General features: G+C 44.0%; 1 protein-coding gene and 1 pseudogene across 1 annotated transcript; both read right to left on the reverse strand.

The window, feature by feature from the left end:
* Positions 1-1727: 1727 nt before the first annotated feature.
* Positions 1728-2751, reverse strand: LOC123106487 (uncharacterized). The gene is made up of 2 exons (XM_044528637.1): positions 2396-2751; positions 1728-2077 (listed from the first exon to the last, which is right to left on the reverse strand). Exons 1-2 carry the CDS (start codon positions 2623-2625, stop codon positions 1789-1791), a joined length of 519 nt encoding a protein of 172 aa, XP_044384572.1. The 5' UTR covers positions 2626-2751; the 3' UTR covers positions 1728-1788.
* Positions 2752-22369: 19618 nt separating this feature from the next.
* On the reverse strand, positions 22370-24435 carry LOC123101187 (uncharacterized; annotated as a pseudogene).
* Between the last annotated feature and the right edge of the window lie 3064 nt (positions 24436-27499).

A 27499-nucleotide genomic window follows, 5' to 3' on the forward strand; every position in this document is an offset into this window, starting at 1 on the left:
TTTATTTATTTATACTTATAAACCGTTATACAACTTTTATATAGTAGCAATGAAGCTGTTGTGGAAGAAACACAGATTAGATTCAAGTTGGTGGATCCAAGTGAGCTAGTTGAATTAGTAGGACATTTGGATCCACCAACTTTAGTCTAAGTTGTGTTTCTTCCACAACCTTGAATTAACAACTCATCATCCTTAGTCATATAATAATAATTCTTCATCATCATCCGTAGTCATATAATAATAACGCATCATCATCATCATTCGTAGTCATATAATAATAACTCATCATTATCGTTCAAGCACACATGAAAAGTTTTAGCTAGGACCTACTCCTCTTTCGAAGGTAAAATAGTATAAAACAGCAAAGCCCCATCTCCACCATTATGGAGATCAGAGATCCACCGTCTCCAATTCATGGGTTGCACACCATGTTACCTCCAAGTAGTTCCCTGTGCGCATTCATTGCTTTTCTTCATCCTTCGATTGTCAGGTCTTCATCTCTTCGAGAAATCGAGTATGGGTTGTGGAAAGCCCTAGGTAGACTTGGTTGTAAGCTAATAATATCCATCTCATCTTTGATTAACATCCGATGAGGCACACAATCCTTCAGGAGCTTCCCTTGAAGAATATAATAGTAACATAGTTAGCAATGTAGTTTAGCTTAAGAAGAATGTATGCAAACGATGGATTAGTGACACAATGGAACTTGATCATGAACTTCAAATGTACATTGACAATGCACGGCCAGATCAAAGATTTGCTAATTTGGATCGCATTGTTGGTCTTTCTAAATTGTTCGTGGACAATAAGAATGATCTATCTTTTTTTCCTTTGGTTAAACTTGTAAAGTTGGTGCTTATTTTGCCAGCTGCCATAAAATCAGCGGCAAGATGTTTTTGAACAACAAATATTGTCCAAAGTGTTTGCATCGAAAATGAGGTCACGAGTAATTGCATTATTTGCTATGTGAAGAAAGCTATATTTTTTACACTTACTACGGATGCCATGATTGGTCCCTTTAAGAGGATAAAAGATCGACGGAAGTTATAAAATGTGACTCTCATGTCATTCATACCTTCGCTTAATAATATTTTCATATGTATTTTTTATTGGATTCCTTTGATGTGAATATAGTGTGTTCTATTTTTTCATCCTTTCTAGGGATTTGCAAATGAAGCTCTGAAGTTATCTTTTTTCACTTTGTTTCTTTTCCCGGGTAGATAAACAAGTGATTTTATGACTTCGCCTCAGCCAATAGTCTATATGATAATCTTTGTATATAACAAAAAATATCATTGGTTCACTGCATATTTGTTTTTTATTACTCTCTGAATTTATTTATTGCCCTGTCATGGTACTATAGTGGCTGACACCTATGCCCATTTTTTCTAGCTCGGTCCCTGGCTACAGAACATTTTATAATATTTTTCTTCATATATATTGCAACAACATGTCAGGTACATTTTTCATTTGCTGATGCTATATAGCATTTCACAATAATTTCAATTGTCTGATACGTAGCAAGACCTACAATACACATATACAATCTGTAACAATGTTTGCGCTGTTGTACAAAAGAATCCATTCTGATCTAGATATATCCACCATGTGGATGGATTATGATAAATATCACCATATAATTAACTTATGATAATTGAGACGTGCATTTGCACATGCACGCTTACTATAGTTGACTGATAAATATAGGATTAACAGATAGATAGTGTTCAAAAAAATTTTACAGATTGATAGAAAGATGCATGAATGGATGGATGAATTATTTATTGATTAATAGAGTAACAAGAATTTATCTACCAGCTTTTGCTGACCCTCCACATTGAGGTACCTTTGGATAACAAAAGCCTCGAAAAGGCCGCAAAGAAATACACGGAGGTAGCAGAGCAGAAGCATGAGGAGGCTCATGCGGGGATTGTTGTGGTGGTCGACCAGACATGCGATGCGAAGAAGCGAGATGCCGGCGCAGCCTATAAGGCACGTCACTGCCCATCTGCTACGCTCGTCGGCCTCCGGCACCGCCAGCTCCACCTCCTCCTCCAGCTCGTCCGTGGCCACACCACTATATTACATATTTCTTGGTCAAACAAACAAGACACGCATACATTCAGCCCCCCAAAGCAAGACGTACTACATGCAGAATATGGATGAAGCTAGTGTGACATTCAATAGAGTATCGATCATGGACAAATTTATAGTTGTACGTTTAAATACATCCATTTTCAAGACAAATAATTCTGAACGGAGGGAGTACTACTTAGATGAATGCTTTGACGGATGAGTGGATTGATTTTTGTTTCTTTTGAGAACTGAATGAATAAATTAATAGAGCATCAAGAATTTATCAATTAAGCCTTTGTTGTTCCCTGGATAAAGGTACCTGTCGTTGGCATAAAGCCAGGCAAGGTCGTAAAGAAATACGGCGAGGAGGCCGAGCACAAGGATAAGGAGCGTGAAGAGCGGGTCGTCGGTGACCAAGTGGCAGTAGATGCAAACAAGCGAGACGCCGGCGCAGCCCACAGGGTGCCGCGCTATCCAACGGCTACGCTCGTCGGCCTCCGGCACCACCAGCTCCTGCTCCTGCTCCTGCTCCAGCATGTCGTCGGCCATCGTCGGTTCAACCTCCGTCAAGCGATATATCGATCTACTTGGAATTTTTTCATTTCTGGGGTGGCGTTGGGTTGGGTCGGGTTGGGTTCGTCTGTTTGTTTGGGATCCATCTTTTTATCAGGGAGGTTTGTTAGCATCCATAGCCCCACGTCCGTAACTCGAGCGCCAAGCTCTTTTTACCGCGGTTGCGGTATGTACGGGTGAACCATCTGCGGTTCGTCCACTTTGCGATTTGTGCGCTTTGTTGGTCTACATCTCATGTATATTAGCGTATTTTCAAAGAGCATGACGTATTTAACATTGTGTCACATCAGATGGCAGGTCCATGTCAGTGATAAAGTAGTACATTCACGTAAAGGTGCATCCGCATGAGAGATTAAATCCTGCCTTTTATTTTCTCTTTAGCAATTTCATTCATTCATATCGTTAAAACTATAATCCCATTTTAGAAGCATTTTATATATTTAAACTCCTAGCGTCAAGATCTTTAGAACAAGATCAATGTCAAATACATTTAAACATGATTAAATTTCAAAATTTCAAATGAGTGTATCGGTTTTCGGAAATAAGTGAAATAAGTTCTTTGAATTGAGTGAAACCAATTTTTTTTAAATGGGAAATTTTTGTTTTCATGCACATGAAACATATTTCAGTGAAAAATATGTGAACTTGTTATTTGAAAAATGTGAAACTAGTTATTTAAAAAAAATGAGAAGCTGATTATTTCCAATCAGTTTTAAAAACAAGTGAAATCTATCATTGAAACAATTGAAATTGTTATTTCAATTGAGTGAGTGTTTTTTTTCTGAAACGAGTGAAATATATCTTTTGTAATTAGTGTAATCAGTTTTCTGAAACACGTGGAATATAGTATTTTAATTGAGTGAGTGTAATGCGTTTTATGAAATGAGTGAAATGCGAGAAATAAGATACTTGAAAAACGTGAAATATATCCATTATTTTGTGAAACTGTATATTTCAATGTTTGAAACTGATTTTTGTGATGAGTGAAATACGTTTCAAGATATTTCATAAATATGAAGTGAAATTAGTTTTTGAGATTTTTTTTTGTAATGAATGAATCGACTTTCCAAATCAGTGCAATGTGTTTTTTCGAACTAGTGAAATACCGATTTTGGAATGAGTGGAATTATATTATTTGAAAAGAGTGAAACAGTAAAAGTACTTTTGATATATATATATATATATATATATATATATATATATATATATATATATATATATATATATATATATTTAATGAGTGAAAACAGTTCTCCAATTTATTGAAATGCTTTCCTCAAATTAAAGAAATACTGATTTTGGAATGAGTGAAAATTATATTCTTTCAAATGAGTGAAACAATAAATTTAGTTTTTGAGATATATTTTGTAATGAGTGAAAACAGTTTTCTGAATCTGAAATATGCTTTTTCAAATTAGTAAAATACTGATTTTGGAATGGGTGAAATTATATTCTTTGAAATGAGTGAAACTTTAAAATTGAAACTAGTTGAAATGTATTTTTGATTGATCTAGTTCTGAAGATCTTCTCGCGGTGAATTATAATATATATAAAAATCAAAACAAAGTTCTAGTTCAAAAGGTATCTATCATCCAAATTTGTACTATGAATTAAATAGAAATCTTTCGCACTGGTGGGGAGAGAATACTTTAGAATGCATGCGCTGCACAACCACTCTCCCCTGCCAAAAGCTACACAATAAGGGCATGTACAATGGTGGCATATGGATACATATGCCCCATGACAAAAAGTAATTTGAGGCATCCACATTAATTTTTTCTCTCCAATGCAAGCTATCACTAGTGGGCCTCATTAAGAAATAGAAAATAAAGACTCTAGTATAAATGCATCTCTACTTTTCACTCCAACTGAGGGAGTCCTGGATTAGGGGGTCTCCGGACAGCTGGACTATATCCTTTGGCCAGACTGCTGGACTATGAAGATACAAGATTGAAGACTTCGTCCCGTGTCCGGATAGAACTCTCCTTGGCGTGGAAGGCAAGCTTGGCAATAAGGATATGTAGATCTCCTCCCTTGTAACCGACTCTGTGTAATCCTAGCCGGTGTCTATATAAACCGGAGGGTTTAGTCCGTAGGACAAAAACAATCATACCATAGGCTAGCTTCTAGGGTTAGCCTCTACGATCTCGTGATAGATCAACTCTTGTAATACTCATATCATCAAGATCAATCAAGCAGGACCTAGGGTATTACCTCCATCAAGAGGGCCCGAACCTAGGTAAACATCGTGTCCCCTGCCTCCTGTTACCATCCGCCTTAGACGCACAGTTCGGGACCCCCTACCCGAGATCCACCGATTTTGACACCGACATTGGCGCTTTCATCGAGAGATCCACTGTGCCGTCACCATAAGGCTTGATGGCTCCTTTGATCATCGGTAACGATGCGGTCCAGGGCGAGGTTTTCCTCCCCGGACAGATCTTCGTATTCGGCGACTTCGCACTGCGCGCCAACTCGCTTGGCCATCTGGAGCAGATCGAGAGCTATGTCCCTGGGCATCAGGTCAGGTTCGTAAACTTAAACTACACTGCCGATATCCGCGGAGACTTGATCTTCGACGGATTCGAGCCCATGTCAGGTGCGCCGCACAGTCACGACGAGCATGATTTAGCTCTGCCATCAGACATTGTTCGGGAAATCACACCTGCAACTACTCCGGCCTTCAATCCACAGCAAATTGAGCCATCCGAGGACGGGCGGATAGACCCCGCCATGGAGGCCACACTCTCAGTGGCGATGGAGCCGGATACTGACTTCACCCCTTACGAGAGTCGTGTTGCTGAACCACTGGATTCGTCCCCGGCCACGGACTCTGAGCCGCCTGCGTCCGTGCCTATCAAATCTAACTGTGCGCCGATCATGAAGTTCACCTCCGCGGATATTTTTCAGCACTCACCTTTCGGCGACGTGCTAAATTCATTAAGGTCTCTCTCCTTGTCAGGAGATCCTTGGCTGAACTATGTCCGGCTAGAATGGGATGCGGACGACGAAGAAATTCGCTGCCCACCCACCACCCACTTAGTAGCCTCTGTCGATGATTTAACCAACATGCTTGATTTCGACTCCGAAGACATCGACGACATGGACGACGATGCAGGAGAGGTACAGGAACCAGTGCCCACAAGGCGCTGGATAGCCACTTCACCACATGACATATACATGGTGGATACACCCAAAGAAAACAATGACGAAGAACGGCAGGATGAAGCGAAGAATAGCTCCCTCGGGAAGCAAACAAAGCGTCGGTGTAGACACCACTCCAAATCCCGCCTTGGCAAAAACTTCGATAATAGCGCAAGAGAAAATAACACTCCAGTCGACTCCAGAGGAAGCGACGACCACATTGACCCAGCGGCAGAGCACGATGAAACCGCAAACAGTGAACATAGTACGGATCCGATGACCGAACACGGCGACGCCGACGATAAAGCTCATCAAACCCCCTTTGGGGAGGAAAACAGTCCGGACGAAGATGCACATATCATCCCGGAAACGCACTTGGAACAAGAGAACCTCCGCAGAAGGCTTATTGCCACAGCGAGGAGTCCGAAGAAGCAGAAGCAAAGGCTTAAGGCCGCACAAAATACGCTCAACAGCAGGTGGAACAAAGTGCTCGACAACGAGGAAAAGTATGGTGGAAGTTACCACACAAAGATCTATCCAAAGCGCAAGCTATTACCTGAATTCGACGATGAGGCCTTAGAGCCCACATAGCCGAAAAATAAAACGGCCAACAGGCCGGATAAACCACCTTGTGACCGCGATAGAGCGGCTAACAAGGTGATACGTCTCCAACGTATCTATAATTTTTTATTGCTCCATGCTATATTATCTACTGTTTTGGACTATATTGGGCTTTATTTTCCACTTTTATATTATTTTAGAACTAACCTATTAACCGGAGACCCAGCCCAGAATTGTTGTTTTTTTGCCTATTTCAGTGTTTCAGATAAACGGAATATCAAACGGAGTCCAAACGGAATAAAATCTTCGGGAACGTGATTTTCTCACCGAACGTGATCCAGGATACTTGGACCCTACTGCAAGGAAGCAAAGAGGTGTTCACGAGGGTGGGGGGCGCCCCCCTAGGGCGCGCCACCTGCCTCGTGGGCCCCTTGGTGCTCCACCGGCGTACTCCTTCCTCCTATATATACACACGTACCCCTAAACAATCAGAACAGGAGCCAAAAACCTAATTCCACTGCCGCAACTTTCTGTATCCACGAGATCCCATCTTGGGGCCTGTTCCGGAGCTCCGCCGGAAGAGGGCCGTTCACGGAGGGCTTCTACATCATCATAGCCTCTCCGATGAAGTGTGAGTAGTTTACCTCAGACCTTCGGGTCCATAGTTAGTAGCTAGATGGCTTCTTCTCTCTCTTTGAATCTGAATACAAAGTTCTCCCCCTCTCTTGTGGAGATCTATTTGATGTAATCTTCTTTTTGCGGTGTGTTTGTTGAGACCGATGAATTGTGGGTTTATGATCAAGTCTATCTATGAATAATATTTGAATCTTCTCTGAATTCTTTTATGCATGATTGGTTATCTTTGCAAGTCTCTTCGAATTATCCGTTTGGTTTGGCCAACTAGATTGGTAGTTCTTGCCATGGGAGAAGTGCTTAGTTTTGGGTTCGATCTTGCGGTGTCCTTACCCAGTGACAGAAGGGGCAGCAAGGCACGTATTGTATTGTTTCCATCGAGGATAACAAGATGGGGTTTATTTCATATTGCATGAATTTATCTCTCTACATCATGTCATCTTGCTTAAGGCGTTACTCTGTTTTTAACTTAATACTCTAGATGCATGCTGGATAGCGGTCGATGAGTGGAGTAATAGTAGTAGATGCAGAATCGTTTCGATCTACTTGTCACAGACGTGATGCCTATATACATGATCATGCCTAGATATTCTCATAATTATGCTCAATTCTATCAATTGCTCAACAGTAATTTGTTCACCCACCATAGAATACTTATACTCTTGAGAGAAGCCACTAGTGAAACCTATGACCCCCGGGTCTATTCTCATCATATCAATCTCCATCACTTTTATATTGTTTTTCTATTTACTTTGCTTTTTTACTTTGCTTTTTACTTTTTACTTTGCATCTTTATATCAAAAGTATCAAAAATATTCTATCTATCAGATCTCACTCTCGCAAGTGACCGTGAAGGGCTTGACAACCCCTAATCGCGTTGGTTGCGAGTAGCTATCGCTTTATGCAGGTACGAGGGACTTGAGCGTGGGCTCCTACTGGATTGATACCTTGGTTCTCAAAAACTGAGGGAAATACTTACGCTACTCTGCTGCATCATCCCTTCCTCTTCGGGGAAAACCAACGAAAGCTCAAGACGTAGCAAGAAGGATTTATGGCACCGTTGCTGGGGAGTCTACGCAAAAAGTCAATATACCAAGTACCCATCACAATCCCTATCTCTCGCATTATATTATTTTCCATTTGCCTCTCGTTTTCCTCTCCCCTCAATTCACCCTTGTCGTTTTATTCGCCCTCTCTCTCCCTATCCTCCCTCTCTATTTTCCTATTTTTGCCCATTTGCTTTTTTTGCTCGTGTGTTAGATTGCTTGTTTGTCGCGATGGCTCAACCAAAATTTGGTGATCTTCACCTTAAAAGGTTAGAGGAGATCGAAAACAACGTTAGGAAGTTTATGGTTTTGCAATTTGAGCATAATAGTTTCTTTAGAAACGAACTTAAAGAACAAAAAAGTTTTATGAGTTATATGAATAAAGAGCTTGATGATACGTCCAAAGAATTTGAGGGTATAAGATCCCAGATTGCTCGTCTAGAGAAGATGACTGCTGAAATTTCGGATATGCAAGCCACCTTAGTCAATAAGATGGCCGCTAAACCGAATACCCGTGAAAATCAAGATGAAGGTCTAAAAGTTATTGATGTGTATCCAATCAAATATTTATTTGGCAATATGAATCTTGATGAAACTGAATATGATCTTCCTTTACCTAGAAGGCGTTTTACAAATTCGAAGTGTTTAGATCTTAATGATGAAATTTATGAAAGTGGGATAGAAAGAATTAAAAATCTAGATGTTGCTAAACCCACCATATTGGATTTCAAGGAATTTAATTATGAAAATTGCTCTTTGATTGATTGTATTTCCTTGTTGCAATCCGTGCTAAATTCTCCACATGCTTATAGTCGAAATAAAGCCTTCACCGAACATATTGTTGATGCCTTGATGCAATCTTATGAAGAGAAACTTGAATTGAAAGTTTCTATCCCTAGAAAACTCTATGATGAGTGGGAACCAACTATTAAAATTAAAATTAAAGATCATGAGTTTTATGTTTTGTGTGATTTGGGTGCTAGTGTCTGTACTATTCCCAAGACTTTGTGTGATTTACTAGATTTCCGTAATTTTGATGATTGCTCTCTAAAATTGCATCTTGCGGATTCCACTATTAAGAAACCTATGGGAAGAATTAATGATGTTCTTATTGTTGCAAATAGGAATTATGTGCCCGTAGATTTCATTGTTCTTGATATAGATTGCAATCCTTCTTGCCCTATTATTATTGGTAGACCTTTCCTTAGAACGGTTGGTGCGATTATTGATATGAAGGAAGGGAATATTAGATTTCAATTTCCATTAAAAAGGGTATGGAACACTTTCCAAGAAAGAAAATAAAATTACCATATGAAACTATCATGAGAGCCACTTATGGATTGCCTACCAAAGATGGCAATACCTAGATCTATTCTTGCTCGTTATGCCTAGCTAGGGGCGTTAAACGATAGCACTTGTTGGGAGGCAACCCAATTTTATTTTTATTCCTTGCTTTTTGCTCCTGTTTAGTAATAAATAAATTATTTAGCCTCTGTTTTGGTTGTGTTTTTTGTTTTTAATTAGTGTTTGTGCCAAATAGAACCGTTGGGAAGACTCGGGGAAAGTCTTGTCGAACTTGCTGTAAAAAACAGAAAATTTAGCGCTCACGAGAACTGATGTCATTTTTATTTAAAGAGTGCTATTTAGTTAATTATTTTTGAAGATGATTAATATATAAATTCCTCACGTCCAGAAATTTATTCTAGAATTTTTGGGGTTCCAGACCTTGCGCTAGCTACAGATTACTACAGACTGTTCTGTTTTTGACAGATTCTGTTTTTCGTGTGTTGTTTGCTTATTTTGATGAATATATGGCTAGTAAAATAGTTTATAATCCATAGAGAAGTTGGAATACAGTAGGTTTAATACCAATATAAATAAATAATTAGTTCATTACAGTACCTTGAAGTGGTCTTTCGTTTTCTTTCGCTAAGTTTTGTGTTGTGAAGTTTTCAAGTTTTGGGTGAATTCTTTTGATGGACCATGGAACAAGTAGTGGCAAGACCCTAAGCTTGGGGATGCCCATGGCACCCCCAATATAATCCAAGGACACCAAAAAGTCGAAGCTTGGGGATGCCCCCAGAAGGCATCCCCTCTTTCGTCCACTTCCATCGATAATTTACTTGGAGCTATATTTTTATTCACCAACATGATATGTGTTTTGCTTGGAGCGTCTTGTATTATTTGTGTATTTGTTATAGTATGCCACAATCATCCTTGCTATACACACCTTTTGAGAGAGCCATATATGAATTAAAATTTGATAGAATACTCTATGTGCTTCACTTATATTCTTTCGAGCTAGATAATTTTGCTCTATGTGCTTCACTTATATCTTTTGAGCATTATAATTTTGCTCTATGTGCTTCACTTAGATCTTTTAGAGCACGGTGGTGGATATATTTTAAAGAAACTATTGATCTCTCATGCTTCACTTAAATTAATTTGAGAGTCTCTTAATAGCATGGTAATTTGCCTAATAATAATATGCTTGGTATTCAAGATTTGTGAAACTTTCTTTTGAGTGTGTTGAATACTAAGAAAAGATTGAAGCATGATAATTGTTTTGAGATATGGAGGTGATAATATTAAAGTCATGCTAGTTGAGTAGTTGTGAATTTAAAGAATACTTGTGTTAAAGTTTGTGATTCCCGCAGCATGCACGTATGGTGAACCGTTATGTGATGAAGTCGGAGCATGATTTATTTATTGATTGTCTTCCTTATGAGTGGCGGTCGGGGACGAGCGATGGTCTTTTCCTACCAATCTACCCCCCTAGGAGCACGCGCGTAATACTTTGCTTTGATAACTTCTAGATTTTTGCAATAAGTATATGAGTTCTTTATGACTAATGTTGAGTCCATGGATTATATGCACTCTCACCCTTCCACCCTTGCTAGCCTCTCTAATACCGTGCAACTTTCACCGGTATCATACACCTACCATATACATTCCTCAAAACAGCCACCATACCTACCTATTATGGCATTTCCATAGCCATTCCGAGATATATTGCCATGCAACTTTCCACCGTTCCGTTCATGACACATTCATCATTGTCATATAGCATATCCCGGTACACCGCCGGATGCATTCACATAGAGTCATATTTTGTTCTAAGTATCGAGTTATAATTGTTGAGTTATAAGAAAAATAAAAGTGTGATGATCATCATTATTAGAGCATTGTCCCAGTGAGGAAAAAATGATGGAGACTATGATCCCCCCATAAGTCGGGATGAGACTCCGGACGAAAAATAAAAAAAAGAGAAAAAAGAGAGGCCAAAGAAGCCCAAATAAAAAAAAGAGGCCATAAAAAAAAGAAGAAGAAAAGGCCCAAATAAAAAAAAATGAGAGAAAAAGAGAGAAGGGACAATGCTACTATCCTTTTACCACACTTGTGCTTCAAAGTAGCACCATGATCTTCATAGTAGAGAGTCTCTCATGTTATCACTTTCATATACTAGTGGGAATTTTACATTATAGAACTTGGCTTGTATATTCCAATGATGGGCTTCCTCAAATTGCCCTAGGTCTTCATGAGCAAGCAAGTTGGATGCACACCCACTTAGTTTCTTTTTGAGCTTTCATATACTTATAGCTCTAGTGCATCCGTTGCATGGCAATCCCTACTCACTCACATTGATATCTATTGACGGGCATCTCCATAGCCCGTTGATACGCCTAGTCAATGTGAGACTATCTTCTCCTTTTTTGTCTTCTCCACAACCACCATTCTATTCCACCTATAGTGCTATATCCATGGCTCACGCTCATGTATTGCGTGAAGATTGAAAAAGTTCTGAAAAAGTTAGAGTACGAAACAATTGCTTGGCTTGTCATCGGGGTTGTGCATTATTTAAATACTTTGTGTGGGGAAGATGGAGCATAGCCAGACTATATGATTTTGTAGGGATAACTTTCTTTGGCCATGTTATTTTGAGAAGACATAATTGCTTTGTTAGTATACTTGAAGTATTATTATTTTCTATGTCAATATAAACTTTTGTCTTGAATCTTTCTACTCTGAATATTCATACCACAATTAAGAAGATTTATATTGAAATTATGCCAAGTAGCACTCCGCATCAAAAATTCTCTTTTTATCATTTACCTACTCGAGGACAAGCAGGAATTAAGCTTGGGGATGCCTGATGCGTCTCCAACGTATCTATAATTTTTGATTGCTCCATGCTATATTATCTACTGTTTTGGACTATATTGGGCTTTATTTTCCACTTTTATATTATTTTTTGAACTAACCTATTAACCGAAGGCCCAGCCCAAAATTGATGTTTTTTTTTGCCTATTTCAGTGTTTCAGATAAACGGAATATCAAACGGAGTCCAAACGGAATAAAATCTTCGGGAACGTGATTTTCTCACCGAACGTGATCCAGGAGACTTGGACCCTACTGCAAGGAAGCAAAGAGGTGTTCACAAGGGTGGGGGCGCCCCCCTAGGGCGCGCCCTCCTGCCTCGTGGGCCCCTCGGTGCTCCACCGACGTACTCCTTCCTCCTATATATACACACGTACCCCCAAACGACCAGAACAGGAGCCAAAAACCTAATTCCACCGCCGCAACTTTTCGTATCCACGAGATCCCATCTTGGGGCCTGTTCCGGAGCTCCGCCGGAAGAGGGCCGTCATCACGGATGGTTCTACATCATCATAGCCTCTCCGATGAAGTGTGAGTAGTTTACCTCAGACCTTCGGGTCCATAGTTAGTATCTAGATGGCTTCTTCTCTCTCTTTGAATCTGAATACAAAGTTCTCCCCCTCTCTTGTGGAGATCTATTTGATGTAATCTTCTTTTTGCGGTGTGTTTGTTGAGACCGATGAATTGTGGGTTTATGATCAAGTCTATCTATGAATAATATTTGAATCTTCTCTGAATTCTTTTATGCATGATTGGTTATCTTTACAAGTCTTTTTGAATTATCCGTTTGGTTTGGCCAACTAGATTGGTAGTTCTTGCCATGGGAGAAGTGCTTACCTTTGGGTTCGATCTTGCGGTGTCCTTACCCAGTGACAGAAGGGGCAACAAGGCACATATTGTATCGTTGCCATCGAGGATAACAAGATGGGGTTTATTTCATATTGTATGAATTTATCTCTCTACATCATGTCATCTTGCTTAAGGCGTTACTCTGTTTTTAACTTAATACTCTAGATGCATGCTGGATAGCGGTCGATGAGTGGAGTAATAGTAGTAGATGCAGAATCGTTTTGATCTACTTGTCACGGACGTGATGCCTATATACATGATCATGCCTAGATATTCTCATAATTATGCTCAATTCTATCAATTGCTCAACAGTAATGTGTTCACCCACCGTAGAATATTTATGCTCTTGAGAGAAGCCACTAGTGAAACCTATGGCCCCCGGGTCTATTCTCATCATATCAATCTCCATCACTTTTATATTGTTTTGCTATTTACTTTGCTTTTACTTTTTACTTTGCATCTTTATATCAAAAATACCAAAAATATTCTATCTATCAGATCTCACTCTCGTAAGTGACCGTGAAGGGCTTGACAACCCCTAATCGCGTTGGTTGTGAGTAGCTATTGCTTTGTGCAGGTACGAGGGACTTGAGTGTGGGCTCCTACTGGATTGTTACCTTGGTTCTCAAAAACTAAGGGAAATACTTACGCTACTCTGCTGCATCATCCCTTCCTCTTCGGGGTAAACCAACGCAAGCTCAAGATGTAGCACAAGGCCGCACATAAGTCAACACACGATCCACGTGAGGACTTGCGCCAAAAATCCAGCATGGCCAGATTCATCTATGGATCTAGGAAGCGCGCTCCGGCACAAAATCAAAATCGAATACCACAACCGTCCGAACGCCATGATACATCCAAATACAGGGGTGCCGACACCCCTTATGTTTCACCAATGAGGTGCTGGACCATGAATTTTCAGAAGGATTCAAACCAGTGAACATAGAGGCGTATGACGGGACCACATACCCTGGGGTCTGGATAGAGGACTTTATCCTCCATATCCATATGCCTCGCGGAGATGATCTCCACACCATCAAATACTTGCCCCTCAAGCTTAAAGGACCAGCTCGACACTGGCTGAAAAGTCTCCCCGAAAACTCAATTGGAAGTTGGGAGGAGCTCGAGGATGCTTTTCGGGCTAATTTTCAAGGGACCTATGTCCGACCTCCGGATGCAGACGATTTTAGGCATATAATTCAACAGCCCGGAGAGTCAGCCTGAAAGCTTTGGAACATGTTTCTCACTAAGAAGAACCAAATCCTAGACTGTCCGGACGCCGAAGCCTTAGCAACTTTCAAGCACAACATCCGATACGAATGGCTCGCCAGACACCTCGGCCAAGAAAAACCGAGAACAATGGCAGCCATGACAAGCCTCATGACCCACTTTTGCGCAGGCGAAGATAGCTGGTTAGCCCGCAGTAGCACCAGTGACCCAAGCACATCCGAAGTCAGGGATGGCAATGGAAAACCACAATGCAGTAAAGGCAAGCGTCGGAATAAAGAAGGCAGCCCAGACAATACGACGGTAAACGCCGGATTCAGGGGCTCTCGACCAGGTCAGTGAAAAAGCCTTTTCAAGGCAGCAGAGATGGACCGTCTAGCCTAAACAAGATTCTAGAAAAATTATGTCAGATTCATGGCACCCCGATAAACCTGCAAATCACACCCACAGAGAATGGTGGGTCTTCAAGCAGGCCGGTAAGCTAAACATCGAACACAAGGGGAGGGAGACACCAAGCGAAGACGAGGATGAACCTCGCCAGCAAAGCACTGGAGGACAGAAAAAATTCCCACCAGAGGTTAAAACAGTAAACATGATCCACGTGACGAAGAGGAGAAGCGAACACGCACTCCGAGACATACGTGCCGTAGAGCCCGTCACCCCTCAGTTCAACCCCTGGTTGGCCTGCCCGATCACTTTCGATCGCAGGGATCACCCGACAAGCATCCGATATGAAGGATTAGCTGCCTTGGTGTTAGACCCAATAATAAACGGATACCATCTCACACGAGTCCTTATGGACGATGGCAGTGGTCTACATCTGATATATCCGGACACAATACGCAAAATGGGCATAGACCTGACAAAAATCAGCCACAGTAATACTACCTTCAAGGGAGTAATACCAGGCCCAGAGGCCCGCTCCACGGTCTCTCTATTACTAGAGGTTGTATTCGGTTCTCCCGACAACTTACGAAGCAAAAAGTTAACCTTCGACATCGCTCCATTGCGAAGCGGCTATCAAGCACTACTCGGAAGAGCGGCTTTCGCTCGTTTTAATGTAGTACCGCATTATGCTTCTCCCAAGCATAAGATGCCCGGTCCACGTGGCATCATCACCATTAGTGGAAATACTGAGCGTTCTCTACGCATGGAAGAACGTGCGGCGGCTTTAATAGCCGAGCACTAGACGACCTCACTAACCAGAATAAATGACAGGTCATCAAGACCGCGGACACGGTTAGACGAGTCCGGCGCATCACTAGATATACCTAAGATTGGTTTGTTGGTTAAACCCTCATAGACGGTACCAGGGGCTTCCCGCGTGTAATTAGGTCTAGTTCGGCTCAACTTAACTTATCTTAAATTTTAATGGTTTATTGAGAATAACCAATTTTTTGGCACGACAACTTTCACCTAAGTTCTTCTCTTTTACAGATGACAATCGTGCTACACCCGTTCAAGACACGGCACAATGGAGACACAGGCGCAGACGTGCAACAGGGACGCGCTTAAAGGTTTCTTTTCAGAATAAGACCCTGCGTAAACCTTTTTTATTGTCTCTTGTTGTTCACATCCTCCGGATACTCAATACAACCGAGAAGGATGCTGACGTTATTGGCATGTTGCCACGTCAGAATATTGCACGTACCTGGACACTCGGGGTTTATTATTAAGGGCATTGTTCAGCCCGGCATATGTTATAAAGACCGGATACCTTAGGGAGTGTTCGGCGTCGTGAGTTTGGCCTTATATGCATCAACTCTGAATCATGTCTTTGGTCAAATGTTGGGTTTACCCAGCTCCCGTGTTTTCTTACCTTACGTTCCGCTCCATCGGCTAAGGTGGCATCGGGAGAACTCCTGTGATTGTGCCCTGGTTCATCCGGATGAGCACCTCCGTAGAGAAAGCCGAAAACTGACTGTCATGATAAAGCGTGAGACTGGTCAACCACTCGATGACTTAGCGGAATCTTCGGGATTCCTCTGCATTAACGAAGGGCCGTTTCCCGGTCATGTATGTACGCGCCCCGTATTCGGACAAGCGCGGAAGTACCAGAGGCTATATAGTAGTCCCAAACTCCTATGGCTAAGTGAAAGTGTTAAAGCAATATAGTCCGATTGCCTCGTTTGCTGCACTACCACCTCCTTGATGGACCAAGACGTTGGATCAAGTGTGAATACGTATTTTTTGCGAACACCTCCGCATTATATGCGTGGGGGCTGAAGCCGACGACTGCAAACTTTCAGGTTATATACATATATACATAAACGGCCGCACAAGAGGCATCATAATACTTTCAGGCAAAAGTATAAACACAACCTTTATAATTCAATAAAACATTATTTTTACAATGGAAATACATGTCACTAGAACATTATATTCTTCGAACACTGAGCCTCTATTGAACGAGCGCCTTCAAGGACTTCTTCAAAGTAGTGCTCGGCAGATACTCCGCCTACGGCCGAACTCTAGGTTGCAATAGCGGTGGCCTCCATCTCTGTCCAGTATGTTTTGCCACGGGCAAGCGCCATTCGCGCACCCTCTATGCACGCCGACCTCTTCAAAGCATCGATGCGCGGCACATCACCAAGGAATTGTTGCACTAAACTAAAATAACTATTTGGCCTTGGCCCTTCCGGCCACAGATGATTCACAACGACCTCATGGCAAGTCTGGACAACCTATGGAGCTCGGCCCACTCGGCCATTTGCTCATTCAACAGCAGCGGACACACTGGAACATGGAACTGTGACCAGAACAACTTTTCCACTTCACGATCTTCTTGATCCTTGAAGTACTCGGCCGGATCAGCAACACTTGCCGCCAAATCCGCGTACGCATCTGTAGAACTCCATAGTTGGTCAAGAGGGGCATACTTTGGATCTCCGAACTTAGTTCGCAACAAAAAGGGCTTCCTAGCCGCGATATCTCCAGCTTGACGCAGCTCCTCCTTCGTCGCTCTGATTTTAGAGCGGGCTTCCTTGGCTGCTACCATGGCCTTCTCCAGGTCCGTCGCCTTCGCTCAGCTTTCTTCTTCAAGAAGCTGGTAACGGTCGGCGGCATCTTTCAACTCAACGACCATCTTGGCCATTTTTTCCCTACTTTGGCAATGAGCAGCATGTTCGGCCCTCAACTCTTTGACTGTCTTTAGAGCGGCTGCATCACTATTCCTGGCTTGTTCCTTGGCTCGGGCCAGTTCCGCCCGAAGGGTCTCCACGGCGGCAGCTCCATCTGCAGTCACACCATATTAAAGATACTAGCATCATGCTCCTCTTACCATGTGTTGATCATCGGAGAAATCACATACCTCGTGCCTCGTCGAGCCGCTTGTTGACAAGCACGATGTCGGCATCTGCCGCATCAAATTGCTGCTTCAGCTCGGCAAACTCACCAGTCCGGCTAGCCACCGGACCTTCAGCCACCTGCACATGAAGGCAACCTGATTATTACCTAGGACTATGATCATCTATTTACCGCCGTTCTCGACGGCAACCAGAGTCTCAGGGGCTACTATCTACATAGGGCACACCTAACATGTGCGATACTGTCAAAAACATACACTATTTCACGTACCTCTCAAAGCCTTTCAGCAGACTCTTAAAAGCTTCATGCAACCCGCTTTTGGCGGATGAAATCCTCTCAATCACCGTACCCATTAGCGTACAATGCGCTTCTGAGATGGCCGCTTGCTCCAGAAGATCCCTCAGTGCGCTTGATCGCACACCGGATTGTTTTAGACTCTTTCTGTTGCTCTCTTTAGGAGCTGAATACTGAGGACTTCGGGTGGCCAAAGGATTACCCTCTGGCCTTGGCGGATCAGGAGAAACCCTCTGCAACGACACTTCAGGGTCGCCCGCCTCATGAGGCGGGGTGGCAGGGGGAGGTGTTTCACTCTCCATCATCTCCAGAAGAAGATCCCCCGAAGACGAACTCTGTCGAGAAGGGCTATGGTCCGAACTACAAGACGTATGCTTCGGTTATTGTCTGCAGAAGTAATGTAGGATACTTTTACTATGAAGTACTTTTTGTTTACTCACAGTTCGGTAGAGGGTTGATCCCCTTGCGGGCACTGTGCGTCAAGAGTACTTTTTTTACTTATAGTTGGGTATTCAGAGGTGGTCCTCTTCCTTCCTTGGGGAGAGGGAATTTTAGACTCTTCTCGATTACCCTCCTTCGCGGAGGCGCTAATTCCCCCGGTTTGGATGAATAATGAGTGAGGCCAACTTTCAGCCTCTTCATTCCCCCCTTCATCTTCCCCTGGGGGCACCTGATAAGGCGCCGGCTCGAGCATTCTGGCTAGTACTGGATTGGCTGAGCCTTCGGGAAGGGGAGTCGAACACCTGATCATCTTCGCCTTTGTTACCCAATCCTGGTCAAAGACCGACTTTTCAGAATGATGACGTGATAAATAAAAAGACAACATGTTCGGCCACGGGATTGCTTACTTGGGTATCTGGGCGATTACAGTTCAGACCCGCATCCTCAGTGGTGTCCGGACACTTTATTTGGGGTCCGAAGAACAATTTGTACATCTCTTCGAGCGTCATGCCGAGGAAGTGCTGGATAGTTCACGGTCCTTCCGGGTTGAATTCCCGCATGCGGAGGGGTCGACATTTGCAAGGCGGGACTCGATGAACTAGCATGACTCGCATTACCGTAACCAGGCTAACATCTCTCTCGAGGAGATCTCGGATGCGACTCTGCAATATTGACACATCATTTGCTGGCCCCTAGTCTAGCCCCTTGTTGATCCATGATGTCAGTTGTGGTGGGGGGGGGGGGGCGAGCAAAAGGCAGGGGCAGCTACCCACTTGTTACTCCGGGGAGCTGTGATATAAAACCACTCCCGTTGCCATAAACTGGACACCTCCGGGAAGGAACCCTCTGGCCATGGTGCATCTGGGCTTTTGCTTATTACGGCGCCTCCGCACTCTGCGTGTCGCCCCTTGATCATCTTCGGCTTCACATCAAAAGTCTTGAGCCACAGACCGAAGTGTGGGGTAATGCGGAGGAAGGCCTCACATACGACGATGAATGTCGAGATGTGAAGGAGGGAATCCGGGGCCAGGTCATGGAAATCCAGCCCATAATAGAACATGAGCCCCCTAACAAAGGGATCCAAAGCGAGGCCTAGCCCTCGAAGGAAGTGAGAGATGAATACAATGCTCTCACCGGGTTTGGGAGTGGGAATGACCTGCCCTCGAGCAGGCAGCCTGTGCTAGATTTCGCCGGTCAAATACCAGGCCTCTCTTACCTTCTTGATGTCTTCCTCTGTGACATAGCAAGGCATCCACCGACCTTGAAGGTTGGATCCGGACATGGTTGAAGGTCCGAAGTGCCTGACCTAAGCCTGGGGTGTTGGAACTCAAGGCGGGGGAAGGATTCGATTGAGTACGAGAGGGAAAAGAAAGGGACAGGCCTTGGCCTCTTTATAAAGAGGATGAATATCAAGCGTCCTCCTCGTGGCCGTTTGGGACTTGCCTAAAATCGTGGAGTCATACCAATGGGCACGATTGGGTTACTCACGTCTGTATTGATGAGAATCCCGTAATAAGGGGGGACACGATCTCTGCTTCGACAAGACGTGTCAAGAAAACCGCCCCGCAATACGTGCAGTGTTGGTTGAGAAAAACAGTTCGAATAACGACCGGGCCATGGCATGCTGTCATGTTTCTAAACGCGTCAGCAGATTAGATTTGTGGAAATATTATTCTCTCTACGGTGGTATGTGGAACTTGTTTTGCAGAGCCGAACACCATCCTTGTGTTCAAAATCTTCTATGGAGAATTCGGAGTAAGAACCCGCCTTGCAATGCCGAAGAAAAATCTGCGCGCCAGACTCATCGTCATTGAAGCCTGGTTCAGGGGCTACTAAGGGAGTCCTGGATTAGGGGGTCTCCGGACAGCCGAACTATATCCTTTGGCCAGACTGTTGGACTATGAAGATACAAGATTGAAGACTTCGTCCCGTGTCCGGATAGGACTCTCATTGGCGTGGAAGGCAAGCTTGGCAATACGGATATGTAGATCTCCTCCCTTGTAACCGACTCTGTGTAACCCTAGCCCCCTCCGGTGTCTATATAAATCGGAGGGTTTAGTCCGTGGGACAACAACAATCATACCATAGGCTAGCTTCTAGGGTTAGCCTCTATGATCTCGTGGTAGATCAACTCTTGTAATACTCATATCATCAAGATCAATCAAGCAGGACGTAAGGTATTACCTCCATCAAGAGGGCTCGAACCTGGGTAAACATGGTGTCCCCTGCCTCCTGTTACCATCCGCCTTAGACGCACAGTTCGGGACCCCCTACCCGAGATCCGCCGATTTTGACACCGACACCAACCTTTTCAGCTTTTGTCACCGGACCATATTTTTTCTCTTCAAGCACCCGCCTCCTCGAGAGGATCCCGCTTCCCTATCCGAACCTACTTTACGTCATATCCGATCCTACATGGCATGCGAGGCATCACCTTGAGGCATCTCCTTGAGGTCCATGTCTGTATTCATGTGATTATTGCCCAAACTTTAATCTAAAACATGGGGTACTTTTCATGTGATTATTCATTGGCTTGCAAAGATAATCCGTAAATTCACGAGAACACTACAAAACCTTGTCCATAATTTTTTACATTGATTTAACCGTGTTTCCAGACTTGTTGAAATATCCCGAGAACTTTTTCAATAATCTTTTTATTATGAAAAACCCACAGGCTATCTCTTCTTCGTAACCGTCCTCCATGCATGTTCTTGCTCTCCGGTTTTTTAGTGGATCTGGTACTAAAGTTGAAGATTTATGCTAAAGGCCTTCGTGAAGACCATGTCAGAACTTTGTCGAAAACTTTGAAGGGCTTTTCACAAAATTTATAAGGACTGAACTGAGTACAGAGTTTTGCAAAGATATTATTCAAACTTTGTTGAAACTTCTGAAAAACTATTGAGGACACATCACCGAACCTTTTAGATTTTCTACAAAAACCTAATAACCTATTACCTATAAATTAATTAGTGGGGTTTCACTTGACACATATGCTCAGTCCTACATTCCTCACAATTTGAAATATGTTGGTCAACAGACTTCTTTTGAAGAGCTGGCCATGAAAAAAAATATCAAAACAAATTTAAATTTGCACACCACAAAATGTCTATAGAAGCCATGAATGGGTTGTTGCACATTGATGCTAGATCGAGATAACTTTCTAGTACCAGGAATATCTGTTGGTGACCATCCGACTAACATACCCATCCGGAGGGAGTACATGTATTTTAAATTGTTGTGAAGACAGTATGATAGGGAACTCTTTGTCCTAATGGTTTCTGTTGCAGCAATAAAAGTGGTGAAAACATCTGTCATTAGAATACGGATGCATTGATAGAGTCATCAATCTATCATAGATGCCACAATCAAAGATACCCAAGCTTACGGAAATTAAATCATGGATGTTTCCTGCAAAAATATGAGCACATTTTTTTCTTTTCGAACTTCAAGAAGAAAAGAATTGTCTTGCAACTAGCACAGCATGCATCCTGTCATGTGGTTGCCATTACATGCTGATTTAATTTAGTTCTCCTGAAACAACTGCCATGTTTTCCTTCTAAACGAGAAAGTAATTCATCAACTCACTACAATAAGCCCAAACTTCTCGAGACTTCCACCAAAATGAGAGTTTGAGAAACTACCGCCAGCTTCCTTCCAAATATAGCACAACCCCTCCATCTATTAGTTCCAGGAAACCTGCAAAATAAAGAAAAATATATGAGGGATATTTGACTCAGCATGGAAAAGAAAGACTCAAATTGAAAATCAAATAACTGAGTAAACAAAAGTACTATTATTGTCCATTTATCTCACCTCCCAAAATTAAATCGAAAGTGAGTTAGAGTCTTTATGTTTGGAAATAACCGAGCATGTTTACTTTGTAGCACAAAATTATGTATTTACCATTAGTTTGGAAATAACAAGCTTCAGTTTTAGACTTTATATTAATTGTTATATATAGTGATTCCTCGCAATGAGAGGTCATCAGTCATCACTACCACAAGCGAAAATAAAGAAGCATTTGGTAAGGTGGTCGATAGAATCATACCCATTTGCCACTTCTAGACGAAACTAAATATATCATCTGTCGATTCCACGCAATCTTTGTTGCCTGAAAAAATGGTTTCCACGGTCAAGGTACAATAACTTTGATAACAGACGCAATGCTAACCAAGAAGAATTTGTTGTATGATTTGGATCTTACTGAGGTATAATTACACCAAAGTACAGGCTAACAAACTGAGGTACAACTACACCAAGCCGCCGGTCACTAGATCAATAGTGCAGTATTTGATTGCCATTCATGTTTGGATCTTACTGGCAACATCAATTCAACACAAAAATTCATCCATGAACAACTCAAAATCTTCTGTCCAAGCACAAACCAATCAAGCAATACACCAGCAAATGCAATACTGAAATGTAAGGACACTGGTAGCAGTAAAACAAGCAGGTGATTACATACCTGCCGTGGGGATCCGGCTCGATCCAAGCCACGGTGGAAGCACGCATGGTACCAGAGAAAAGTACTCGTCTTCAAGCCGAGAGGCCCCGACCACCTTCCCATTCTACATGTCCACGACGAGGACGTGCTCGCCGGCCTTGATGTAAATGACACTGGCGTCGAGAGGGTCAAGACGGCGATCTGCGGCGACGACTGCGCCGAGTTCACCTGCCACGGGTAGCCTCCGTCCGCCAAGACCTTCCTGAGCGACACCTGGTGCTCCAGCTTCCAGCCGCTGCCCTCGCCGTCGCCGAGCGCATATCAGCTGAGCAGAAACGGCCCGCCCGGAGTCACCTCGGCATAGCGCAGCCTACCCTCGCTCACGCGTTCACGCCGATGCGCCGGCGCTTGGCCAGCTCCATCATGGACAGCGCCCGTTCCTCGACTTTGCTGAGATCTCGTTCGTCCGCACATGCAGGCGCAGGCAGCACGCTGCCGCTGGGCAGCTCGACGAAGCGGATCTCCGGCCGGTTAGCAAAGGGGTCGACGGAGACGGCGCCCAAGGTGAGGTCGACCCACCACAGCCGGCCGTCGAAGGCAACCGTCTCCTGGTTCATCTCCATCTCGCGCGGGAGCAGCGGTCCGCCGGGCAAGCCCATCATCACCGTCTTCCACTTGCCTTGGTCGGAGAGGAACCGCGCAAGGGCGGAGCCATTGAAGACGAGGCCGGCGACGGCGAACCTGTCGGACGGCCCGCACCCGAGCCCTCCGTCGGCCTGGGTGAGGAGGCCCATGCGGTGGACGACGAGGATCTTCCTGCAGCCGCCGATGTCGGGGAGGCGGAGCATTTGGCCGGTGAGGGGGTTGCAGACGAAGCGCTGGATCTCAGGGTTCCTGGTGAGGTCCCAGCAGGTGCATGGGCCCTCCGCCCGGAGGTCATGGTAGCTGAGCAGGAGGTGGCCGTCGCCGACGTGGCCGAAGAGGACCTGGACGACGTTGCCGCCGAGGTATTGGACCCTGCCGCTGTCCGCGCTGGGGCGTGCCGCGGGGTCGATGAGGTGCGCCGGGGCGGAGATGCTGGAGACGCCCGGAGGGTCCACGGGGCGGAAGCACGCGGTCTGGGCCGACAACGAGCGATCAACCTCTCGGCCGAGCCAATATAGGGTGCTCTATGTCGGAGTCGCATCACCCCACCCACTCATCATGTCTCACCCGCACTCACCATTGCCTCTTCCCCTCTCCCGGCGATTCGATCGGTAACGTGTGCAATAGAGGGGGATGTTTGCGATGGTGCAGTAGGCAGTGGCGCTGGCGGCTAGGACACGGGGTTGGCAATCGACCCACTCACCCACCAGTCCACCACCCATCTCCAACCGACGGAGATGGGCATCTGCGATTCGTTGCAAACGTCCTGATGGTGGGGATGGTAGCCTCCTGAATATGTTATTTCAGGACCGAGTGTCGGAGCTTCACGGTGGAGTAGTGCCGAGCTCAGGTGTCGACCATCACCGCGGGGTGGCCGCAGTTCAGGAGATCGAGTGCTTAGGGGCTCAGGGGATGCTTGGCTAGGCCGACGTGCATGCGAGTCACACGGTAGGCACTGCTGACGGTGCCAACGAGGCAGCGGCGGTAGGGAGCATCGTCGGCGGATGCGACACGAAGGCCGCCGATAGGCACGCGCATGGAGGGCAGATACAGCACAAGGAGCTATCTTCGGGAGGGGCGGAGAAACATAGGTACTGCATTTTACCTAATGCGGGTTTTCCATGGCTAGCCTCTCATGCTCTACATGTTGAATATGCAGTAACACCAATCAATTTTCAATCAACAGAATGCACAACCGGCAAACTGTACATGACAATTAGTTTGCATTTTATTCGATGACAACTCTTCATATTTTTTGAATACAAAATAAAAAAGGCAAAATTATGATGTCTTACCATGGCAAATTATGTTGACGAATGGTGAATTAAGATGTGTTTGACATGGCATCTTCAATTTTTTCGCCATGGCAACTTAAATTTTGACCCATGACAATTAGTAGTTATTTTCCTATTTTGTCACATGGTGGCCTAAGATAGCGGTGTCGTTGATTTTTTAATAGAAGTAAGTGCCTCGTGCAGCTATTGTGAGCATAATATAGTGTGCTCTATGTCGGAATCGCATCACCCCACCCACTCATCATGTCTCACCCGCACTCCCCATTGCCTCTTCCCCTCTCCCGGCGATTCGATCGGTGACGTGTGCAATAGAGGGGGATGTTTGCGATGGTGCAGTAGGCAGTTGCGCTGGCGGCTAGGACGCGGGGTTGGCAATCGACCCACTCACCCACCAGTCCACCACCCATCTCCAACCGACGGAGATGGGCATCTGTGATTCGTTGCAAACGTCCCGATGGTGGGGATGGTGGCCTGCTGAATATGTTATTTCAGGACCGAGTGTCGGAGCTTCACGGTGGAGTAGTGCCGAGCTCAGGTGTCGACCATCACCGCGGGGTGGCCGCAGTTCAGGAGATCGAGTGCTTAGGGGCTCGGGGGATGCTTGGCTAGGCCGACGTGCATGCGAGTCACACGGTAGGCACTGCTGACGGTGCCAACGAGGTAGCGACGGTAGGGAGCATCGTCGGCGGATGCGACACGAAGGCCGCCGATAGGCACGTGCATGGAGGGCAGATACGGCACAAGGAGCTATCTTCGGGAGGGGCAGAGAAACATAGGTACTGCATTTTACCTACTGCAGGTTTTCCATGGCTAGCCTCTCATGCTCTACATGTTGAATATGCAATAACACCAATCAATTTTCAGTCAACAGAATGCACAACCAGCAAACTGTACATGACAATTAGTTTGCATTTTATTCGATGACAACTCTTCATATTTTTTGAATACAAAACAAAAAAGGCAAAATTATGATGTCTTACCATGGCAAATTATGTTGACGAATGGTGAATTAAGATGTGTTTGACATGGCTTCTTCAATTTTTTCGCCATGGCAACTTAAATTTTGACCCATGACAATTAGTAGTTCGTTTCCTATTTTGTCACATGGTGGCCTAAGATAGTGGTGTCGTTGAATTTTTAATAGAAGTAAGTGCCTCGTGCAGCTATTGTGAACATAATATAGTGTGCTCTATGTCGGAGTCGCATCACCCCACCCACTCATCATGTCTCACCCGCACTCCCCATTGCCTCTTCCCCTCTCCCGGCGATTCGATCGGTGACGTGTGCAATAGAGGGGGATGTTTGCGATGGTGCAGTAGGCAGTGGCGCTAGCGGCTAGGACGCGGGGTTGGCAATCGACCCACTCACCCACCAGTCCACCACCCATCTCCAACCGACGGAGATGGGCATCTGCGATTCGTTGCAAGCGTCCTGATGGTGGGGATGGTGGCCTGCTGAATATGTTATTTCAGGACCGAGTGTCGGAGCTTCACCGTGGAGTAGTGTCGAGCTCAGGTGTCGACCATCACCGCGGGGTGGCCGCATGTCAGGAGATCGAGTGCTTAGGGGCTCGGGGGATGTTTGGCTAGGCCGACGTGCATGTGAGTCACACGGTAGGCACTGCTGATGGTGCCAACGAGGCAGCGGCGGTAGGGAGCATCGTCGGCGGATGCGACACGAAGGCCGCCGATAGGCACGCGCATGGAGGGCAGATACGGCACAAGGAGCTATCTTCGGAAGGGGCAGAGAAACATAGGTACTGCATTTTACCTACTGCAGGTTTTCCATGGCTAGCCTCTCATGCTCTACATGTTGAATATGCAGTAACACCAATCAATTTTCAGTCAACAGAATGCACAACCGGCAAACTGTACATGACAATTAGTTTGCATTTTATTCGGTGGCAACTCTTCATATTTTTGAATACAAAATAAAAAAGGGAAAATTATGATGTCTTACCATGGCAAATTATGTTGACGAATGGTGAATTAAGATGTGTTTGACATGGCATCTTCAATTTTTTCGCCATGGCAACTTAAATTTTGACCCATGACAATTAGTAGCTTTTCCTATTTTGTCACATGGTGGCCTAAGATAGCGGTGTCGTTGATTTTTTTTAATAGAAGTAAGTGCCTCGTGTAGCTATTGTGAGCAAATAAATAGTTTGTACTAGTCTCATGGCAAATACAATTCTAGATCCATGGCAAGTTTTACAGCATGGCAAAAAAATTTGTTATTGGCAAATTTTGCGGAGCCATGGCATTTTTTTGTTTGCTCTACATAATGGCAATTTTTTGTAAGTTTTTGTTCTTCTCCTTAAAAAATGTAGAGTACATTTGTTCTATATCATGGCATTTTCCATGACTTACATAATTTTTTTAAAACATGCCATGTTTATTTGCACTGTATATTTTTTCTATATTGCCATCATGTGGACTACTCACATTGTAAAACTTGAAAGTTTGTCTCTCTACAATTGCCATTGCAAATTTACAATAACAATGTTTTTTTACAGCTACGATACTCATGTGATCCCTTTTCAAATCCTATACTTTTGCCATTTCACCAATACATTTTTTTCCTCATTCATCATGACCTACATAGCTTTTCATTAAAACAAACTTGCCATTTCTATTTGTACTATGTTTTTTTTCTATATTACCATCATGGGTGCTTATACTCACATGGCAAAACTTAAAATCTTGTCTCATCTACAATTGCCATGTCAAATTTACGATAACCACATTTTTGAAAAGTAGCATGTGTGACCGCCTTTTCAAATTCCATACTCTATATAGATTTTTCTT

This window comes from Triticum aestivum, chromosome 5A, assembly GCF_018294505.1.
Source record: "Triticum aestivum cultivar Chinese Spring chromosome 5A, IWGSC CS RefSeq v2.1, whole genome shotgun sequence".
NCBI lineage: Eukaryota > Viridiplantae > Streptophyta > Magnoliopsida > Poales > Poaceae > Triticum > Triticum aestivum.

Excerpts from the sequence above, each read along its gene's own strand:
- LOC123106487 (XM_044528637.1), bottom strand. The coding sequence starts at position 2,625 with ATGGCCGACGACATGCTGGAGCAGGAGCAGGAGCAGGAGCTGGTGGTG. Across the intron at positions 2,078-2,395 it reads TGGCTTTATGCCAACGACAG|TGGTGTGGCCACGGACGAGC; the intron begins GTACCTTTATCC and ends TATGTAATATAG.